Below are 23210 nucleotides of genomic sequence, written 5' to 3' on the forward strand. Positions count from 1 at the left end.
AAGGGCTATTATCATCACGTAGGCAGTATCTCTTCCCGCCGTCTGTCCCGCGTTGCCATATATTTTGGGCGAAGTAAGACTGCATTATGGTGGCTCCGCCGCAGAGCATGACATCCATGGAATATTTCGTCAAAAGCGGAACAAAATGAAAAAAAAAATTGCTCAAGAGGTCACCGCAGACTATGGAAGCCTCACGCCTTTGTTGCCTAATGCGAATTGCGATGTTTATAAAAGTGTCTATAGTGTCTTTTATAGAGGTTTTTCCGTGAAATAGATCTATATAATTAGGGCTAATAATGTGAAAGTCTAAATGTTATCGATACCATATATACAAAATATTGCCATGGAATTAATAGGTACCTACCATGAATTTAGTACCTACTTCGGACTAATTCCATGGAACCTACTCCGTACAAGTACCTACCTACTAATTCCATGTTTATATTGCCTAACCATGGAATAGGGCATATTACGCAAAGCTCAGCACAGATGGGGCTATTGGTACAACTAAGGTACACAAACATTGCCAATAAAGGCAAAAGGCGCCAATTTTCAATATTGTTGCAGATTTACGACCAAAAATACCTTCTACGCAATCGTGGTGCGAGTTTAAAGGAAAAAGGAAGGATTTAGTGGATTATCATGAAAATAATAACACTATTTTAGGTTATGTTCTGCATTATTTGGTCAACTGTGGTCATAAACTGATATAAACTTAAATTTGACTGAAGATCTAACCTGTATGAAGTCCATATTTTAATGAGTCTTCACGTGTGAAGTGTTCCGAGCTTCTTTCGACCGTTTACTGTCTCGAAATTAAAATAAAGTAGAGTAAATTTTAAATTTTGACGTGACAACGTCTTAAATTAGGTTGCGGCTGGGAGTCACTTATGAAAAAGTGTAACGCCCGGTAACGTTACGATGAGTCACCGAACGAGAGAGAGGCCCGCCGAATGCCTTGCGTCTCTCTCCCACTCAACTATGATCGGTCTGCCGCGCGCGTAAAAAGACGTTGTCACGTAAAATCTTCGCCCGTAAAACCGACTTTACAGGCAACCATTTTTTTTTAGTAAATTTTACAGTGTGAGGCATATCCCTTAATTTTCAAAGTTTTTTATCTTATGGATAACGATTTTTACCAATATTTCGGCACCCGAATATGCTATATTGTTGTATATTTTCACAAACCAATGCTTACATAATGAAAGGATTAATAAAGTATTTTAGTAATTACTAAAACAAACGTTTTAATCGACATAGCAAAAGCCGGCAAAGTTTTTGTGTACCTAACATACAGTGTTGTACTCTGGCGGGATAAATGTGCAGTAATACTCCCTATTAGTAGGTACTCCGTACACGAAGTACTTACTAAATCCATTCACAAACTCACAAACGCTTACCTCTTTATAATAATATAGATAAAGATATGATATATGATATAATAAATGAATAACGTACAAAACCAAAAATCGTTCAGTGGTGATATGAAAACTGTTAGTACCTACACAGCCTCATTGGTATTTTTATAAAGAAAATAATTTTAATACGTCAATGTCTAGTTCTCAAATAAATCTCTAACAAATTGGTAGCAGAGCGTAGTTATAATGTGATATAAGAAATAAAAAATGGCATCTACTACAAGTTATCGCAACATTGAACCGTTGACCAAGTCAAATTATGATACTTGGTGCCTGCAAGCGCAAGCGGTCCTGATTAAAAATGATTATTGGGATATCGTAAGCGGCGAGAAAATCTTACCATCAACTGCGGATGCGGCGGCGAAGTCGGCGTTCAACAAAGAGGACTTAAAGGCAAGAGCTGAAATCCTACTTTTATTATCGCCTTCTGAATTAAAACAAATTAAAGCCTGCTCGACTTCTAAGGATGTGTGGGATAAACTTAAGGCAACTTACCAAAGTACCGGACCTGCAAGGAAAGCTACCTTGTTAAAACAGCTGGTTCTTAAACGAATGGCGGTTAATGTAGATATTCGCGACCATATTAATGATTTTATGGACATCGTAGATAAACTTGCAGATATGGATATTAAAATACCACCAGAATTGCTCAGTATAATGCTACTCTACAGTCTGCCCACGACTTTTGAAAATTTCAGGATAGCTATTGAGTCCAGAGACTCACTGCCCAACCCCGAGGACCTGAAAGTAAAAATTTTCGAAGAATACCAGGCAAGAAGTGGCAGTGATGACCAACCTGAATGCTCTGATGCTTATTATATAAAGAAAAACAGGCAAAAACTGTACTGCAAGAGCTGTAAAAAGAAAGGTCATACTACAGAGAAATGTTGGGCTAAAAACAAAAGCACAAACCATAAGAACAATGTACACAAATATAAAAATTACAATGTTTGTTTAAGCACCACGACATCAAATACCAGTAAAGATAATTGGTGTCTGGATAGTGGATGTTCATCTCACATGTGTTGTGATAAAACAATGTTTTCTGCCATGAACCCACAAAATGGTAGCCTGAAGTTGGCATCGAACAAATACACAAGTCAAATTCAAGGTAAAGGCATTGTTACGGTCAGTACACAAAAACAAGGCTACAATTTTAATAACACTCTATATATCCCTGATTTATCGGTAAACCTTTTGTCAGTGGCTAAAATAACAGAAAGAGGAAATAAAGTCGTTTTTGAAGAAAATAAAGCCTATGTAGTAGAAAACACCGGAGAGGTAGTGCTGACAGCAGAAAGAAAAGATGGACTATACTATGTTGAATTTAAAGACGGAAATGGAAATATCATGGAATGGCATCGTAAACTGGGCCACTTGAACGAAAAAGATCTAAAGAAGATGGCAAAAGATAACCTTATGCATGGTTTGATTTTACAAGATGAAAAGTTAAATGTATGTGAGACCTGCATCAAAGGCAAACTATCTCGATTACCTTTCACAAAATATGATGATCTCTACACAACGGACATGCTAGAAATAATTCATAGCGACGTTTGTGGACCTTTTGAGTGTGAAACACTAGCAGGATCAAGATATTACGTCACGTTCATAGACGATTTCACTCGATACTGTCACGTCTATTTTATCAAAAAGAAGAGTGACGTATTAAAAATGTTTAAAGAATATAAAAATGAAGTTGAGACATTCCATAATAAAAGAATAAAACACCTTCAGACAGACAATGGTACAGAATACCGTAACAAGGAATTCGACGACTTTCTCAAATCGCATGGCATCCAAAGAAGGTTGACTACTGTTTATACCCCACAACAAAATGGGATTAGCGAGAGGAAGAACAGATCCTTGTTAGAAAAGTCAAGATGTATGTTAATCGAGTCAAATGTTCCCAAAAAGCTCTGGGCGGAAGCCGTAGTAACCGCTAACTACCTTATAAATCGGAGCCCTTCTAAAGCATTGAATGGCGACATACCGTTCAATAAATGGTTAGGCCGAACACCAAGTGGAAATCATCTTCATGTATATGGAAGGAAGACTTTTGTATTGAAAAAGAACAAACGAGGAAAGTTATCCCAGAACGCCAAAGAAGGTGTATTTATGGGGTACTCGATGGTTTCAAAAGCTTACAGAGTATACATACCTGAAGATGACAACGTAGTGACGAGCAGGGACATAAAGGTCATAGATAAAATGTACTTTAAAGAAGAAGGTCAAAATTATGAAGAACTTGTAAAGGAAGTGGAACATCCGAAAAAACCTGAAAAAGAAAATAAAATTAAAAACAAATATAACAAAAATAAAATAATAAAACCAGTAGAAATTGAAATAATAGAAAATAAAAATGAAAAGACGCTGCAAAATGAGAATGACCAAGAAGATGAAGATGTTTCCTCGGTAAATGAAATGGAATTTTCAACACCTGAAAATGGGAGGCCACAAAGAGAGAGGCATCCACCGGCGTGGACCAAGGATTTCATACTGGACGAGACTGATGAAAGTCACTTAATTTCTGAAGTATCTTGCCTGTTCAATGAAAATGAAGCTGATGAATACTGGCACGATGCGATAAAAGCTGAAATAAAAGCGCATGTTAAAAATGGTACATGGAAGATAGAAAAGAAAAACACAGAAATGAAAGAAGTCGATTACAAAATGGTTCTAAGAAACAAAGTGGGACCAGATAATAGTATTACGAAGAAAGCCAGACTAGTAGCACGGGGCTTCACCCAGCGACCAGGTGTCGATTATAATGAAACATACGCACCTGTTGCTAAGCTAAGTTCGATCAGATCTGTCGTTGGGATAGCTGTGGAAGAAGGGTTAAAATTGAACCAAATGGACGTAACAACAGCGTACCTTAATGGTGAACTAGAAGAAAAAATAGTTATGAAATACCCTGATTATTTAGAAGAATACCTAACAGAAATTATGGTCGAAGAAAGTAAACAAGAAGATCTGACTTTATACAATAAGACACGAAGTATGTTAAAAGATATAAAAAATATTCCAAAAGATAAAGTATGTCATCTTATAAAAGCTTTATATGGACTTAAACAGGCAGGGAGGCAGTGGTTTAAGAAACTCGACATGGAATTGAAAAATATAGGTTTTAAAGCATCAGAAGCTGATCCATGTGTATACTTACTAGAGAAAAGAGGAGTTAAACTCATAATAGTAATATATGTCGACGACTTGTTGATTGCCTATTCATGTCCAAGAAAGCTGCAAGAAGTAAAAGATATTTTAAATACTAAATTTGAACTAAAAGACTTAGGAGTACCAAAACGACTTATTGGAATAGATGTTACCTGTAAAGGAGGTGAAATTAAATTACATCAAGAAAAATTCATAGAAGATACTCTTAAAAAATTCAAAATGGAAGATTGTAAGCCTACAACTACACCCATAGAACCAGGTCTCATTCTTGAAAAAGATAAAAGAGATGATGGAGATGATCTTCCATATAAAAATTTAATTGGTACACTTATGTACTTGGCAGTAGCGACTCGCCCTGATATAATGTTTGCTATAAGCTATCTCTCTCAATTTAATGATTGTTACGGAGAAAAGCACTACAAATGTGCAAAGAGTAGTACTACGCTACCTAAAAGGAACGAAAAATGTCGGTCTTAATTTTAGAAAGACTGGTCAAGATTTGTATGGCATGGCAGACGCAGATTGGGGCGCATGTAAACTCGATCGAAAGTCTTTTTCAGGCTACTGTTTTAAATATGCTGGAACGGCTATAAGCTGGATGTCGAAAAAACAAAGAAGCGTCGCCTTGTCGACAGCTGAAGCGGAGTACGTCGCGCTGACCGAAGCTGCAAAAGAATCCATCCATCTAAAAAATCTTTTTAAAGAACTAGGGTCCAGTTACAACAGCATAGTCATATTAAATGACAATCAAGCTGCCCTCAAACTAAGCCAAAATGCAATGGTTACTTCAAAATCAAAACATATTGACCTAAAAATGCACTTTATACGAAATTGTATTCAAGAAGGAGTGATAGAGGTCAAGTATCTGCGAACTGAAGACATGGAGGCAGATATACTGACTAAGGCATTAGCTGGTCCGCGGTTATTAAGATTGCGGAATAACTTAGGAGTCTTCTGATTTCCTGAAGACCTCAACAAGGCTGTGAAGAGGAGTGTTAGTACCTACACAGCCTCATTGGTATTTTTATAAAGAAAATAATTTTAATACGTCAATGTCTAGTTCTCAAATAAATCTCTAACAAAAACTAACCATGAAATCATGTTAGTAAAAAAATAAATTACCTTGTAAGAAGTGAAAAATGTTAAGTAGGTGCAATAATATCTATGTAAAATTAAGTTCTGAACGCTCCTTATTTGTGATTGGCCCAGAGTTTGTCATTTTCCTGTTGACAACTTCATTGTGCTGGCTGACAATCGTGTCGGCGCGCAAAAACTTCACTGCAGTCCGCTTCCATTGCTTCGTTGTTGTTGCACGTATAATTTGTTTGTAACTCGTTCCTCGAGCGAGCTTTGTGTATGTTATGTGAATGTAAACCTGTTTAGTTAGAAACTGTTCTAAAAAGTGATGTTGTCTGTGATAAAATGACTTGATTGAATATGTGATTACAATAGTGCCGTTCAGGTTTCATTATGGGTTTGATAACTTCGAGGGATCAGACAATGTTGGATGGACCGGTCGCGTCGGTGAAGAGCCACCATGTACGGCAACCGTCGACTCGGACCCGTACAAAGCCTCCTATGCCGGACCGGGATGAGCTGGAGAGCCGCTTCGTCAAAGTCCTGGTGAGTAGGAATGCCGAAAACCACCGGTTTCTTTGTTTACAAACACGCCGATTTTTGTTTACTCTCTCTCATCTTCAATATGTTTACACGATATTCTTCTTGAAATAATTCGTTGGATATAGTACTAGGTTGACAAAAATCGTTTCTAATTTTAAGATTTATTTAAATGGAACGTCTCAAATGCACGCCCACGTTGAGTTCCATTGATGAACTTTGAACTGGAGGGAATCTCACAGTGGAGTGAAAATGTGAATGACGAATTTTGAACCATTGTGGAATATACATTAAATGTAGCGAAATTTAAGAAAACCAAATTTACAATGTCTACTGTCTCTGCTGGTGATTTAAACTGTCTGTTACTTGAAGATCAAATTATACTTAACTATTTCCACTTCCCTATTATCAGATACAAAATTTAATAATACATACCCTAAACGCAATACAAAAATAAACTGACTCCAATAAGATTCCCTCTAAGTAGGTAATGGGTAGGTATGTCATAGCTAATTTTACTAAAATTTAAACCTAGACTATAGTGCTTTATTAATTTGAAAATAAATTATTAAATAAACCATCCAAGTTTCAGATATGCTAATATATTTGGATTCTTGAAAAGGAAGGTATTTTAATTAAAATGAAGTTATAACGTAATTTATTTATTTTTCCCTTTCTTGATCTATGATGATATTGCCTGCCATGAAGAAATTATATAGCACCTGGGGCTTCGCTTCCTTCGCTTCGCTTCGTGTGAATTTTACATAACCTACCTTATGTGTAGTTCCATGTTATATTCTACCCATGTACCAAATTTTGAATGAAAGAGTAACAAACATACACACAAACACCCTCACAAACATTCACATTTATAATATTAGAAAGATATATACATTATATAGAGAGGAAATGCTGTAATAATGTCCCCATTTGAAGTTCCTCTCAAATGCATCCTGATGTTGCATGTCCGTCTGTTTGTTTCCTATTACCACACCATCCCTTATCTATGTTTCATTGACATTTGGAAGTCACAGATAACACAGCTTCCTCCTCATTTTATCTATTTTTGTTTATTCATAACGTTTACATGTAAAAATGGCTCATGCTGATATCATTTACACAATTGTTTTTAAGTCTGTGAGTCATTTACATTTAGTTTCTCATGATCTGTTTGCATATTTCCTTGTTTACTCGACTGTTAAGGAAACTAAGTACTTTATATGATGTGTTCAACATTGGTATAAAGCTTACAATTGTTTGGCATTTATCATTTAAAAAAGGGGTCCTGTCATTCCTATTGGTTTTAAAGTATGGATCCTTAAAACTTGTAATGATAATATTGCTAATTTAAAAATAAATATGTTCATTAAATACTTACTCTGGAAAAAGTTTAGCTATGGTAAAATAAGTAAATTCTTAACAAATAAGAATAGAATTTTACCTAATATGAATACATAAATATAAAATAATATATTTACATATAAATAAATTAAATGGACACCTATGGAAATTTCGAGTGCAAAAGTACCCTGTGAGTTATTCCAGGCTATATTCTACCCGTGTACCAAATTTCATAACAATCTGTCCAGTAGATTTTGCATGAAAGAGAAGAGAGATTTATACAGCATGATGGTAATTACTAACAAGCTACAACTAAATAATGTAATTTTGTTGTACAACAGTGATAAGTTTTATCAAATCCCCCCATTTAATTGGATGTTTATGCCAACAATTCAATGTTAATTATAATATTATTCATTATTCTCTCAATATTGATGTGGTTTAGTATTTTTCTATCAAAAATATAATATAATTTTTTTACTAGTTGCGCCCGACTGATGGGAAAAGATCGCAAGGCAAGCCGAAGGCGCGATGGTCCGACGAACAGTCGGCCTTCGTTAAGGAATGGCAACAACTGGCGAGAAATAGAAGTTGTTGGAAGGTTGGAAACTAAGAGGCCAGGCTTTTGCCCAGCAGTGGGACCTGACAACTACATGGGACCTCTCGGTTCAGTGGCAAGAACTTTACCACCTGCGCCACCGAGGTCGTCAAAGGCCTCCCCTACCTTTTTCCACAAATCTCTGTCGAGGGGAGCTTGTTGCCAACCTTGCTGTAATAAATAATAATACCAGTATGATTGATAATTGTATAACTCCATCCCTGACACAAGTCTCAAGTTACTCGATACTTTGCTTCAAAGCGACTATGTTCTCGATTGTATCGTCACAGAGCCCCTTTGACGAGCTATTTCTGTACCAGCTGTTATCAACCAACGCCGTATCTGTTCAGTGACGTCAGTCGGACATTAAATAAGGGTTGGTATCAAGGGGTCTTAAAATATTATTACACCGAAAGAAGTATACTTCTTTCTCTCTCTTTTTCATATCGTCACGGGTTCCCGGACCCGTGGGTCCGCGTAAAAATAAACCTCAAATTTTGAAGATACGGTTATTATGATTTTACAACAGGACTACCGTCTGCCTAAAGTGAACCGTCCTTGGGAATATTAATGTTGTTTATCAAATGCCTAGGCTATGTATCAATTAGTCGCAGTAGAACCGCACGCCTTAACTTCATCCATACTTCTATACTTCGTAAGTGTCGTAAATTTGACGTAACGACTAATAGAAATCTACATTACGATAACGACGATACGATACGAGCTATTTAAAGTAAATACATATTGGTAGCTTTACACTGTTAACTGTACCCGCCTACCACAGTCAAACAAAGTTATCACGATTCACGAGCTCGCCCGAGGCCCTCTTCGTCAACATTTAAATGAGGAAATTACTGTATCCAGTTAGTCACGCCATCGACCTGCTCTGGAATACTGACCTAAGTGCTTGTCTGTGACCTACCAGCTCACTGTGTGAGATCTATCGTACTCGGACACACTGAGTACAGCTCCGTCCTTCATTCGTCTCTATGTAAAATAATCGCGTCCTCGTGAATGAGTACGTCCATGTGAAGCTGAAAGTCACGTCAAGTCAGAACACTTACTCGTACATGTAATTAAATTACTCTTCTACGTCTTTACACCTTTAGACACAACTATAAATAAATGTAAATATATATAAGGACAAATCACACAGATTGAATGTAATAGATCCCTTCGTGGGATAAGTCCACCATTGTACATGTATCATTTTTATTTATCGTACAGTAAAACGATACAAGCAAACAAGAATCCAAGCCAAATCAGCAAGCAAGGCCGCCAGCAACTGCGATAACTGCGAATGCAGCTGCGCGTGCGTCGCCTGTTAATGTAGCACACTTGTATCAATCACAACCCTGTTGAAGTGTGATAATAAAATCGTCAGCCCTAGGGTTCCCTTTGAATACAAATTAGCGAATAACTGCAGGGTTGGCAATTTGAGACGTATAGTCATCCATCTCATTATTGAGAAATCTCACTCACTCTCTCTAATCTCCGCATGTTCCCGGTGGCATTCGGGGTTGTGACGCCGCGAAATCCTGGTCAATGTACAAATTAACGTAACAATTTTGAAAATTCGTCTGTGATTGTACAACTGCCTGACGTCGACACTCCTTGGGAATGCTATTGTTGCCTCTCAGCTGCTTAGGCGAGAAATGGTCTATTCAATTCCCATTTAATATTCTTTTGAAATGTTCACATCCATGCGAATTGTTTGTCCTTCTTCCACGTGAAAACGGAGCGTAGGTTTGAGCTGATTGAAATTAGGTGGCGAGCAGTAGAGCGACATGCTACTTTTTGCCGTAAGCGGAGCCGCGGGTACAGCTAGTATCGACTGGTCGTTCGATCATTCCACTTCGATTTCGGAGTTACTCCAATACTAAAAGTTGTTAAGAATCACGGACTGAGCATGTAGACAAAATATTGCCAATGTATAAAAATTCGTCCCGTATACCTACTCCCGTTGATGTCGTATGAGGCGACTAATCATAGCCAAATCTTCCAAATTAAATGGCAATTATTTTATGATAACCAAGGGCTTTGGGGCTTCACAGCTCCGAATGCATCCAGGCGCACACGAACATGAGAGAGAGATACTATACTTGTTAAACGAATAACTACTCAGTAGTTCTTGCTAAATGAGTTAGATCAAAATTAATGAGTGAATGACAAGAACATGAGTCATGATGTGTGACCTGGTCGCGCGGTCACCGAGGGCCTTGACTGCAATAAAATCAAGTGATAGGCCGCGTGCTTGCATCATCGGATGGCGCAGGCGCAGGGTTGTGTCGTATCACGTGACTCTCTTCATGTCCTAACACACTGCTTACGAGAAAACAATTATTTTCTAGAAGCTTTTATAGCCGCCAGAGAGATATTTCATTCAACGCGTTACGAAAAAATAATGTCCGTGCAGTAAACCGTTGAGGAGTTCTCTCGTCGGGAGCCGATACTGGGTGCACCCTAGCAAGCAGCTACTGTTATTTCAGAGTTTCTTTGGATCACATCCATACAGAACTTTATCTCGATTGAGTTATTAATTCATCAATTTTAACATAAATAATAATATGTCTTTATTCATGTTATTTAAATAAAAGTTATACAATAGATCTAAATTAAGATTTAAAATAAAATAAAACATAAAATAAATAAAACATAGACAAAAAAATCTAAAAAAAATTAAACTTTGCGAAAATTTTGATATTAATGTAATTGTGTGCGGTGAGGATGTGTTACTACTCGTAAATCGGCCGAATTCTACGGGACCGATTTCAATGATATATGGTACATGGGTAGATTGCTATAAACTGGTAGACACAATATCTCATTTAAAATTTCATTATGAAATAATGAAAATACATAATCAAGTACATCTTAGGAATCGTTGCATCATTCGTTTATAGCTCGTTTAGTTTACGCCTTCAGCAGTGATAAATTGATCTACGAGCAAACTGGTGTTGAAATTGAACTTCATATGACCGGTTTATACGAAAGAATGTTATCAACACGAGTTTTGTTAATCACTTAAAATATTTTTATTAAGAATTATTCTTTTTAACAGTGATTTTATTTAGTTTCACTTAACCTATCAGTCTGTAATCAAATCTTACAAGACAAATTTCACGACACTTTCGCTTGTTCTACAGTGTTACAATTTTCCACGTCGCTTTAAGATTTCATGAAATGCATTCTTGACAGTGCGTCCAAGAGTGCACTCAGGAGCGGCACCCACTGAGAGAACCCAACGTTTTTTTTTGCTTACGTTAAATGCAACACTATAGGAGATTTTGTGACATCGATAAAGCTTTCAAAAATGATTACCTATATATCGTAAAAAATCATTTAGATTTCTTGCATACATAAACTTGGTGTAGAGAAACTGAAAGTAAGCTGGAAGTTATTAATTTCATGGAAAAGATCCAAGTGAAATCCGTATATTTAAATTTAATAACCCAGGCAGAATCATGAAGACGCAATAATTTACATAATTACCTGCATTATTCTAAGGACTACACGCGTCGCCTACAGGTTTTCTGTTATTTTTTTTTTATTTCAACTTCACACAGACATGAAGCTGCATGAACAATGCAATTCCTATTAAAACACAATCGCCAGGCAGCATCGTGAAGACACAGTAACAACCATAATATTCCGTAATCCACGCGCGTCGTCTACAGGTTTTCTATTAATCATGTTTGCATTCCTCCTCGCCTCGGAGCACGCGAGGCCGGACGTACAACATTATTCTGGTCTTGCGGTTGTGGCGGGATTGTAAACAGGGAATACAATGATCAAAAATATTAAAAAATAAAAAATACTTATATATCTCCACAATATTTCTATAACAATATTCTTAGGTATTACAAGTAATATTGTTAATTTCGTTCACGATATAAAGATTGCGAGAGACTGGTGTCAGAAATAACCAAAGCCTGTATTTCAGAAGACCAACAAAAGTTGTTGTTTGAAAAAAGAAAATTCCAATAGTAAAATAATGAATTTGTACGAAAAACCCATCATGAAGTGAAACAACTGTCGAAGGAAAGGAATAGAAGGAAGGAACTCCACAAATAAGGCTAGTCAGAGCTTGCATGACCTATCATTTATCTTTATACGGGTGTAATTGGCCACGACCATTGGTAATAGAGCTCAAAACATACATAACTGAAACCCTGAAACACTAATTTAATTAGACCTTATTTCACGATACAAAATCGCCAATGATTTCGTGAAGACGGCTTCCGCATTTTACGCAAAATTTAAATTTTTGTAGTGCTATTATTTTCAAATATGTACTATCGTATCATATCAGATAATATAACGCCACCTCGGTAACCTGGTTCTGCATTTAATTTAATAAATAAAACTCAAGTGACAATAAAAAACGTTTCTATCAGAAGCACCCTATCAATTTCGTAAACGGCTGAAAAAGCTTTAAGTGATTGGACCAAATATTGATAATCTCTATTCATCGACAATTCAAGAATAGGAAACAAATGTTTATTTCATCAGCTGTAACTATGAATCATCAGCAAACAATACATAATATCAATGTGGTATTTTTTACTCGGTTCCCATTAACTTATTCATAAGTCGAGCCAAGATTAAATTGATGCGAGCAAAAACCGCGTTCCGCGATGGAAATGACGCATGTCTACTTGGAGATAGCTATCTGGAAATATATGCTAGATTAAATGGACCTACTGTTTGGTAACTAATGGGTAAACTAAGTAAGAGCACCAACTAGATTGACGGATATGATAAGAATTTCCACATGCAGCTAAATTTACCGGGCCATAAAGCAGGCACAACATATTGCCTGGAAGGCGCTAGTCAAGGGAGCCACAGCTAGGATACACACATACACCATGAATCGGGTGATGGTGGAATCTTATCAAAAACTATGTTTTGTTCATTGTCATTGTTATTTTGTTCGCAAAATAGGACATTATTTATGCAAGTATATAACTCATACATAAATATTACTTGTTGGACATAAAGACGCGACTCTAAGTTCTAAAGACAATGATGGCGGGAAGCCAACTGTGTTAATTATTGATCTGTTGACGGAATCACGCCTTAAAACATTGAGGCTCAGTCACTCACGCATGAAGAGTTAAGGATTATGTTTGCTTAGCAGCAGTGGAAATGGGCGGGTCATATTTGCAGGAAATTGGATAGGAAATACTAGTCACAAATGTAGGTGAAAAAATTATGTAAATAATTCTTTGAAGGAACAAATAATATGTTGTATATTTTCAATCTATCACTAGTCTCTGCTCTAACTCCCTTAAGAACAGGCATAATAATAATATGTATGTTATGTACGATGTGGTAATTGAGCAAATATTTTTTCTATGTATGTCATTACCTCATTGCCCCCTGTCATAGAGTAGATTATCGATCGATGTCATTTGAATACAGGGCTTTGTGAACGGTAAAACTATGGTAATGTGTCTGATGGGCTATCAATTAGTTCGCAGCGTACTCCGCCACATATTAAATAAATAGTTACGTTTACTGCCTGTATGTGAAGCATAGACGAAGAAAACTAGTTATCTCTTTCTACGATTTCAAGTTATGTCTCTCTCTCTCATCCTCGCTTGTTTTTGGGTAATTTTTGGTTGTGACGCCCATCAACACAAGTTCCGCATGAAAACTTTTAAATATTAAAGATTTCGCTGTGATTTTACGACCTACCTGACGTCAATCCACGTTGGGAATGCTGCTTCTGCTTGTCAACTGTCAAACTTAGTAGAAGACGTCTCTTATGACGGCAGGATATAGGTTTAGGGCTCTCATGGCCTGAGTAATAGCGACAAATTTTCAGTTTCCTTGATGAAGTTTATGTGCTGTTGACTGTACCAGCTACCGAATGACGAATCAAAGCAACGAGCATTAATGTGTTTCACACGGATTCCACACTAAAATCAGCGGGAATTCAAATGAAAAGGGTAGCATTCACAATGACGTATGCGGAATTCCACGCCGGCCTGACGAAGTGTAAAAATTATCACAATTTTTTTTGCTAATACTTCCTGTGTTACAGTCACGTCCTATATTCACCTGAATCCATCCATCGTTCCTTGTCTTTCTTCTTTTTATTTAAGTCGCATAAAGGCACTGACTTTTACGTCTACTTAAAGCCACACCTAACGGAAGTTACTCCCATACACACTAGTGAATTAAATAATACTACATATTTAGTATAGCAGTGGCAGCGGCTCAGACTCCGCACGCAGAAAGCGCTCAGACAAGAGGCCTAACTGCGGAAAATAGTCCTCGAGAGAAGTAAGAAATAGTATACCTATACCGGGGAAAACCTTTTAAAAAGTCTTAGGAGCTTTTCCCGTTAAATGTCGTGTCCAAAAACAACAAATTCACCCAGATATCCTAGTTTATTTTTTGCTCGCCGTCCGTAATTCAAATAAAGACAGCTCTACCTGTGAGGGGTGATCATATTCGCACAGTTATTGGACTGCCCCACATATCGTAATCTCGCGGCGTTTCCTACACTGCGTCGGCGTCATTACAATCGGCCTTGTGCATATTGCTCTGTTACTGGAAGTCGGCCATTTTGTAGGTTTGACTTCGTCATTAAAAGCTAGATCTGGTTTATATATAATGAAGTTTGCGTGATTGAAATACCTAAATTATGACAGATAAACTTCAACTCATTTGCTTTTCTTTGCTATTCTCTTCTTCAAAATTTCAACACCGGGTTGCGCGGCGTCAAATTGACTACCTAAATAATTTACTTTAAATTACCAACTTTTTGAAAATGGGTATTTCTAAACCTTCATTGCTCAATAGCTTCCATGTCTTTTGACATCAGCGGACTCTGGGCTCCGACGCTTAACAGGTGAAGAATAAACATAGTAGATTAGATTAGAGAGGTAGACAAATCCCAGTGCATCTATCGACATGCGTAACTTCTAGATATATTATGTATCATCGTCCCAAGGAAAGTGCGCAATCACTTCATTGTTGAACATTTTCTCTTCACGGTTGGTGACCACAATAACAACAAATGTAAACTGCGCTCACGCAGCCCTAATGTTAAAAAAACGATTTATTGCCCGGATGATGTGATGTAATTTTTTGTAATATTTAGTTTACGCAATTCTATGATCGATGGATCAAAAAAGGAAATTTTTACTAGGGTACTTTTTTGGAGTTAATAAAAACAGTTTAGATATTTTTCATTTATTTTTCTTTGGCTGATGAGGCTATTAACTTCACACCGACTCTTAACTTTCCTTGAGTTTATAAAAACTAGTTAATCCCACAAAAGACAATAACACCATTATAAGTACACATACAATTTAATTAATAATCCCGAGATAGTTACAAATAAATATCAATAAAGTCATAATATATACCGTAGCGATACAATTGACTTTGTCACCAATACTAGCTAGGTTAAGTTAAAACAACACAACATATAAAGTTAGTAACTTTATATGTTGTGTTGTTTTAGGTTTCCCCTGCTCTTGGACACCGGTCAATTGCCGCTGTAGAATTTTTAACCGATTATAATTCTTAGTAATAATTACAGTGTCTTTCTCAACCTTGACATTGGCAAAATCATCGTTTGGCCAAACGATGGAGCCATAAAATTAAAAAGTGAAGTGAAGTGACTTTGACATTGAAATGATTCATCATTAATTCCTCAAGATGTAAACAATAAAATAACTGCGTAATAAATAAATTATAGCATGTTCACATTGTTCACCTGTTTTCTATGATTCGAATGGCAAAAAGAAAAACTTCAAAAAACCAATAGTTGAAATATTGATTGACAATATCATTGTTTATGTTCATATTGCCTTGAAATAATCCAAGAATTTTCAATGGAACCTCTTTCTTATCGGTGTGTTACTCCTAACTTTAGTGTCAGATTTTATATAAGTCGCCTAAAGGCACCTGTCATGACTTGTACAATTAACTACCACCATCTCGTGGCAATGGATACTCGTTAGATTTTATAAATTGATACTGTGTTATGACACCTACCTGTGGCCTTCGGCCGTCCTAGGCCGTCACGGAGCATGCGCGTACGCGGGTAACTGTAACACCGTGGGAATTTTAGGACTAGTGTGATCAGATCAGATTGTTTTTAATTTAACCATATTCCTTCTGCTGGGCAAAGGTGTTGGAGTAAATGGGATTACTTCCATTTGACCCTGACTACAAATGATATGCTGGATAGCATTAAGGTTCTTTGGCCACCTTCTAGGACCCAGGATGTCACACATTTTATAGTCACAAAATGAACCAAGTAAAGAAAGTCAGAGAAAAGTACATACTAGACGAGCATACAAACAGCATAAGTGGTTAGGTGGGAAATTTTGAATATCGAATTCTCATAAAACCGATACTAGATAAAAACTGGATTGATTCGAGTTCTATCGGAAATATATATCATAAAATTTTACTGTAATGATTTTGTGTTATTCCGGAAATAGTATTTAATCAAGACAAATTTATCTGAGATTATGCATATTATCGAATTTCTTAAGTATCTGTGAAGTTCATTTTAAAAACTAATATTATTTAATATTATTGATATGATTTCCTTCCCTCGACTTACCGCCGAGATGAATTGGTTTCTCCCTTCTTTATAGAAGGTGCACTTGTACATATTCCTTTTATCTCGAGAGCAGATCTGTGGAGAATATGAAATCTTGCATGAAAGTAATTTGTTAAGAAGATATACCATATATATTTTTTATTATTTACTTACTGTTGTACTTAGTACGGTTGTTTCTTCAAGCTTAACTTGTAATTAAACGTGACACCGGCATGACGACCTTAACCCGCCCATGACTCAGGTGCTAGTCCAGTGACAACTCAGGTATTATGTAACCTGACATCTGTGGGAAAACTTCTGGTAACATCGAGAGAATATCTAGTACACGATTATGTATTAAGAAACTTTTGCTCTCTCGAAAAGTCTAATGCCGGCTATACACTAACGTCAAATAGTTCGCCAAACTTGGCGTTTGCAATGTACATTACTGGATTTTCGTTGCCATACTCAAAAGGTCAAATATAAATTACGCAATGTTCGTTCAGACGCGTCAGGAGTTCGGCGACAATGTGTGTGTATTAACCGGTATTAAGATCTTATCAACAGCACACTCGGCTCCCAATTGTTTGCAGTGTTTTTACTGTTGCTTTGTGACATTATGTCATGTTATTCTTCTGTCCTATTATTTTCTTCTATCCCCGTAATCATCTGCTCGCATGTTCTGAGTGCTCAAACTCGGGCTCACTTGGTGGTAGCTTCCTATGAAGCCATGAAGTGGCTCAGATCTGGCAAGAAAGAATTCAGAAGCCAGTGATATCGCATTTACGAAGTTGCCATCGATACGCCAAGAAGCAATAGCACCTTGTCTCAGATAGATACCTTTATAATTAGGTCATGTATTATGTACGATCTATCATCATGCGTGCCAACTTGACTATTGTCTGTACTGTGATATGCCAAGTGTGGGAATGCAGCTAAACCACAGTCCCTCGGAACAATACTGTCATATTATGTAAATACATGATTATTGAGTCAAACAAAACGGTTTACATCATAGTGACAATAAATTAACAACATTCCCTAGAGTCTAGAGGAAACTTCACGTGCATTCTTTTGATTGTTTTACCATCTTGATTCGTTTTCATTTTCTTTGATTATTCCTATTGTGGCTACTATTTTCACTGACAAAAATGTTATCTTCAACAATTTTTATCAAAGCATGCTTTACAACGCATCTTCCTGTCTTTTAGTTTCCTTTATTTAGATCCTAATAATTAAGATCTAATATTAATTCCTTTAGTTAGATCTAAAGTATTCTCTTCTTGACCCTTGCTTTTATCAATTCGTTTCTCTCCTATTAATTCTCCTTCATTAGAATTTTTCTTGCTTATTATTTTTTTCAGATATTCTAATATACATAGCACCTTAATATATATCAGAAAACACAGGAGCACTTCTTTGCCTAACTTCAAATGGCATGTAAATAGCATGAATATCACTTTTGTTGCGTTAATCTAATCGCTCGAACGCGTTACTCTTTTCACTATGGTTTCTCCGCGCCCAGTAGCCGCTCACCCACAAATTAGTGCAGCCTCATTAGCCGTCAGCATTGTATGCTTGCGAATAATTGCTTTGAGTACATGGAATGTACTCTGGTAATTACTCAATCCACTGATTCGTCCAGGCTGGGATATTTGTGACGTTTCATGAGTAAACTATTATTGAAGAAAGACAGTGTGCCATAAATTGTCCTAGTTGGCTTAATACTCGACTATCTCGACTTATCATAAAAATAATTTATCAATATCATGAGAGTATTTGCATGCACGAAAAGTATACATTTGAATTTTCCATTTAGTTCTTCATAAATTCTGGCATCAATACTTGTAAATTTCGCAGCTGGTAGCAATGTCATTACTAACAAATATTGCTTTAGCACGAACGCCTAGCCCATATATGGATAGCCTTATCTTTCCGCAAATGGCTCGATATTCAATAGATATAAAGTAGCCTTCCCGTCGACACTAGTTTCTTTAAATAAATAATATCCGAGATCTACAAAGTTTTTAGTATCAATTCGTAAAATATTTTCCATTGGCTCCAATATTATCCCCTATGGAACTTCTTTAAATGTTTTTGGTATGGTGACTGCGCATTTGTGTCACCTTATTAGAAATGTCACAAAAATAACCTTTAATAATGTTCTTATTTCTTTTGGGGTAAAAATAATGTCTTGAATAAATATTCGACAAATAGACATTTACTTCGGAAACTATGTGAAATACATAGCTATTTTCTATTTAATATAGTCTAATGACACCTCAAAGATTTTGTTTGTAAACTCTTTATTGTACACCTGCAAAGAAAGCAATAAAAGAAGAGACGCATACAAAAACCGACATATCCCAGAAGAAAGTAAATAAGAAGATACAATTTAACGCAAAAAGTAATTTTATGATTATTTTAAACAATCCATCCTGTAACTTCTATATAAGTCCATCGCCTTTCGCATTCAAACTCTTGTAGTGCTTACAATAATTATATATGCGACTGATGCAGCGCCGGCCAGCTGACTGCACCGTGACGTCACAGCACATGTGGTCGCCATGCGTTTTGTTCCAACTTTGAAAAGTCTGCTTTGTTCTGTTTGAACTGCACTTCACAAGGCATGCAGCTGAATATTATGTTTGTTTTACAAAAAGTGTATTAATGCATAATTCAAAGACGTTTGTGAACATCAAATCTTGAAGTTTTCTGTGACGTGAAATATTTCGAATCTGGCTGATGACTTTGTTATTAGTTTATTGAATTACCACAACACAATCTCATATTTCTGGTCGCAAGCTTGACAAAAAGCTACCAAATCGCGATCTTCACTCAACGAGATGAGAAATCTGTCATAGACAGAACTATCGACAGAATGGACCCCTCTCTTATCGTTCTGATATTTTATTGTTATTGATGATTAAACTATCTGGTCTAGACTGGTGTTATCGGAGTCGTAAATGTATCAATATGTAGCAGAATCTACTAAACTTTACTTACATTATTGTGACAACAAAAGATTTAGATATACACATCGTAAATTTAAACACGTATCACATTTATTTACAGTATTTCACTCATAAAGTTATTAAGCGTACAAGTGCGTAATCTCGAGCTAATTTCAATATGATCAAGTGTTATTTACACAAAATGTAACATGCGTCTTTACTTACAATGTTTTTTCGTATATGGTTGTAAGTCTACTCATTTTGTTTGGTAGAAGCTTCGTAACCACTAATAATATTATCGAAGTCTGCAACAGACACATGATCTACACTGATCGTGTCTTCATTGCAACGAAATAGAGTCTCGGTTGCGGCCATTAACCTAACTGACGACCATAATGCTGAAAGTGAAACTGCAAAATTTTACGTTACGATTGTATGTACTGCATTGCGTCACACTATACCGCGAAATTCATTGTATTTGTAACTATTACGTCACATAGCTTAATAAACGAATATATAGCATTATGACTATAAAATTGATGTCACTTGGTTTTGCAAGCGACTAGCATACACGCAACCTGACATTTTGTCACGTTAGCTGCGTTCATATGTACAAAATAGGGTGGTATTGTGTTTTTTCTTTAGCCAGGCTCGTCTTTGTTGTCCCCCACTTGATTATCCTACCGATTTTGAATAGGCTTTGGCACATTTTTTTGGTTAATGAAGGCTTGTCTTTTATGAAGTGATTTATACAAATTAAATATATAAGTTTCCAGTATATCAACTCGGCGGATATACAAGTTCCCTCTTTATAAGGCTAAATCATTGCAAATAACTGCATCACTTTCTAACTGATTGGTCCTAAGCAGGATGTCGTTTTGCTGTTCGCTGACCGCTTGAAGGTCCTATGTCTTTATTTATTTCGATTCTTGTTTTGTCACTAGTCACAGTGTATTTTATATTTTAATGTAATCTGTGGCTCTATAAACTGTGGCACTAAAAACTCTTCAGACAATGCACTTGCTTGAGTGTCCATCTTACCTAGAATCGTGTGCGATGAGAGATCTAATGAAGAGTATAAAGCGCTTGCTGTGGCAACCTTTTATTCCAAAGTAATTTGACTATTTTTTTTTAATTGCAATTAGAATGATCAACTCGACGAAGAACTTTACTATACTATAATATAACTACAACTGCAATGTACGTATGATCTGAAATATCCTCGTTATTTTTGTAACAAAATATCTCAAAAACTGAAGCATCAGTGTGGGACACTTGAGCACGCCTCCCTAGACTCGAGTTACTGGAGGACACAAACGATCTAACGGCGGCTTTGATGCATAACTTGGCGGCTGAATAAGTAGGTATCATATACTGATCTTGTTGTAGCTGTATAAGACTGATGACAATTTAAGTCAGATGTTTTTACAAACATATTTTGACTCTGTGTAATTTTGAAGGCCTCAAGTCTCCCCTGATGTCTCCCCTTATTGCCGTGTTGTATTACAGTCTTACGAAAAAACGCATGTCAAAATCAAATTAAAATTTGCTAAACACATTATCCTCTCATTTTTTGATATCGTCCTCAGACAATTTTAATTTTGTGTGGACAATGGGTTTAGCAAGTGTTTAACTTGGACATCGTTTTGTAGTAAAAGACTGTTAAAAAAAGACTAAGACTGTTTGTTATATGACTAAAAGACTGTTTAGAATCTGGCACTGTTCATATTCCAGTTAGCATGTTCAATGAATGACTCAGTCACTTATGTAGATTGACTACAAGGTGTAGTATTTACCCTTTGAACATCAACACCAGCCGGCGGATTTCCAGCGTCGCTTCGTTTCGCTAGAATCATAACAAACATACAAATATAAATCCCGAGGATGTATGAAAAGGAAATGTAAGGCGCAATCCCACTTCAGAACGTGGAGCGTGGCAAGAAGGCGAACTAATTTCTAAGTATAACAATTTCCTATTTGAAACATGTAGGTGGCGCCCCCATTGAAACGTAAAATTGGATCTGTAAGTTTACTTCAGAAATTAATCATTATAATTGAGTAAGCAAATTCTGAGAAGGAAATGGTCTAATGATCGAAAGAAAAACACGATATAAACATGTATACTATAGCAAACATTATAGAAACAATAACATTATAAACATTTGTATATTTTTGATTCTATGTGAAGTACAAACACATTAAGTACGAAAAACGAAACATGTCTTTAACCGATTTATATATTTCACCGACGTCGTCGTCTCAAACCAAAGACAGTCAATCTTAAACACTGTTTATTTAAATATTTTTAATGTACATTGGAGTCACGTTAACGGTTAACTTAGAAATTATGATTTTTATGTTTTAACAGCTCTCTAAATAACAGATTCGGGAATACATAAATTTTCTTCGTATTTCAAAAATAATGATTGGTTTGGGAATTCATGTACCGAAAATACACGTTTTTAGACAACACGCCTTCGCGTTTTGGGAGATATAAATCAATGAAAATTGGGTAATTTGGAGAGATTGCCGGTTCAGTATGGCTTTGAATATAAAGAAGAGAGAACGCGTACTCTCTATACGATAACTATAGATAGAAGCATTAAAAACACTGAATTTTAGAAGGTTGATGATATTATTACTATGGTTGATACATGGTCGACTGTACTTTGCATGTAAGTTTGGAACATACAGCATAATTGTAAGGTCCACTATACGCGACCATAAGAATATTAATAAAGTTTCTACCATATGATATCTAACCCTAAGCGCCGTCTGCAATCCCTGCGAGACAGGAAGGAAATGAGCACGTGTTTAGACTGCACAAATACTTGCATCGGTGCAGCTATACTGCCACTTATTGTAGAATACCTACTCGTATTATTTTAATGGCACTATGTAGGTCAATGACCGAGTGACTTTAAAATATACCTTGCCTTTTTATCTGAAATTGTTTGAAGCGGTTAATTTTTTTTTGTGGCTGGTCTATGGTTCTTCTCTTTTGAAAGTTTTATGTAATTTAAATTTCGATAGCTTCCCGTAGTATCCCTTTATAATAATGACAGTCAAAAGATAATACTTTTGACTCAGGAAGTTCAGGAAGTTGCATAGTATCCATAAGATGTTCAGCAATCACGGAATGATGTTGTCAAAGATAACTATGCGTGTTATGGTCTGACAACTAGGGATGTCGACGATCGTGCGAAGTTGAGACGAAAATCTAGGAAAGCGGATTGACGCTCACCGGCTGAAGAAGAAACCAGGAATAGACTATAGTTCAGAAATCGCGGATTTATTGATCTGGCGGTTCTTATTACATATTGGTTGAATAAACATTTGTCTAAAAATGAATAAACAAGACGAAGTATACGAAGCCAAGCCTGTCCTCGTAATAAATGCCCCTCGTTAGTATTCACAGAAGGGCCGACAGCATATTAATATAACGCACTGCCCATTACATACATACACACACGGAATAAATTATGAATATTTCATTATATAGATGGCACTGCGGAGTTTTAATGAAAAGTTTT

The 23210-nt window shown here is 36.3% G+C and overlaps 1 protein-coding gene across 2 annotated transcripts in view; it reads left to right on the forward strand.

Moving 5' to 3' along the window:
• The first annotated feature begins 5860 nt into the window (after window positions 1–5860).
• Frl (Formin-like) overlaps window positions 5861–23210 on the forward strand; it is a 68031-nt gene continuing 50681 nt past the window's right edge. For both annotated transcript variants that reach the window (XM_053753730.2, XM_053753731.2), the window contains exon 1: window positions 5861–6218. In XM_053753730.2, the coding sequence (XP_053609705.1) occupies window positions 6066–6218 (153 nt within the window). In that variant the 5' untranslated portion in view covers window positions 5861–6065. The remainder of the gene's footprint in view (window positions 6219–23210) is intronic.

The sequence above is a fragment of the Plodia interpunctella genome, chromosome 13 (genome assembly GCF_027563975.2).
Source record: "Plodia interpunctella isolate USDA-ARS_2022_Savannah chromosome 13, ilPloInte3.2, whole genome shotgun sequence".
NCBI lineage: Eukaryota > Metazoa > Arthropoda > Insecta > Lepidoptera > Pyralidae > Plodia > Plodia interpunctella.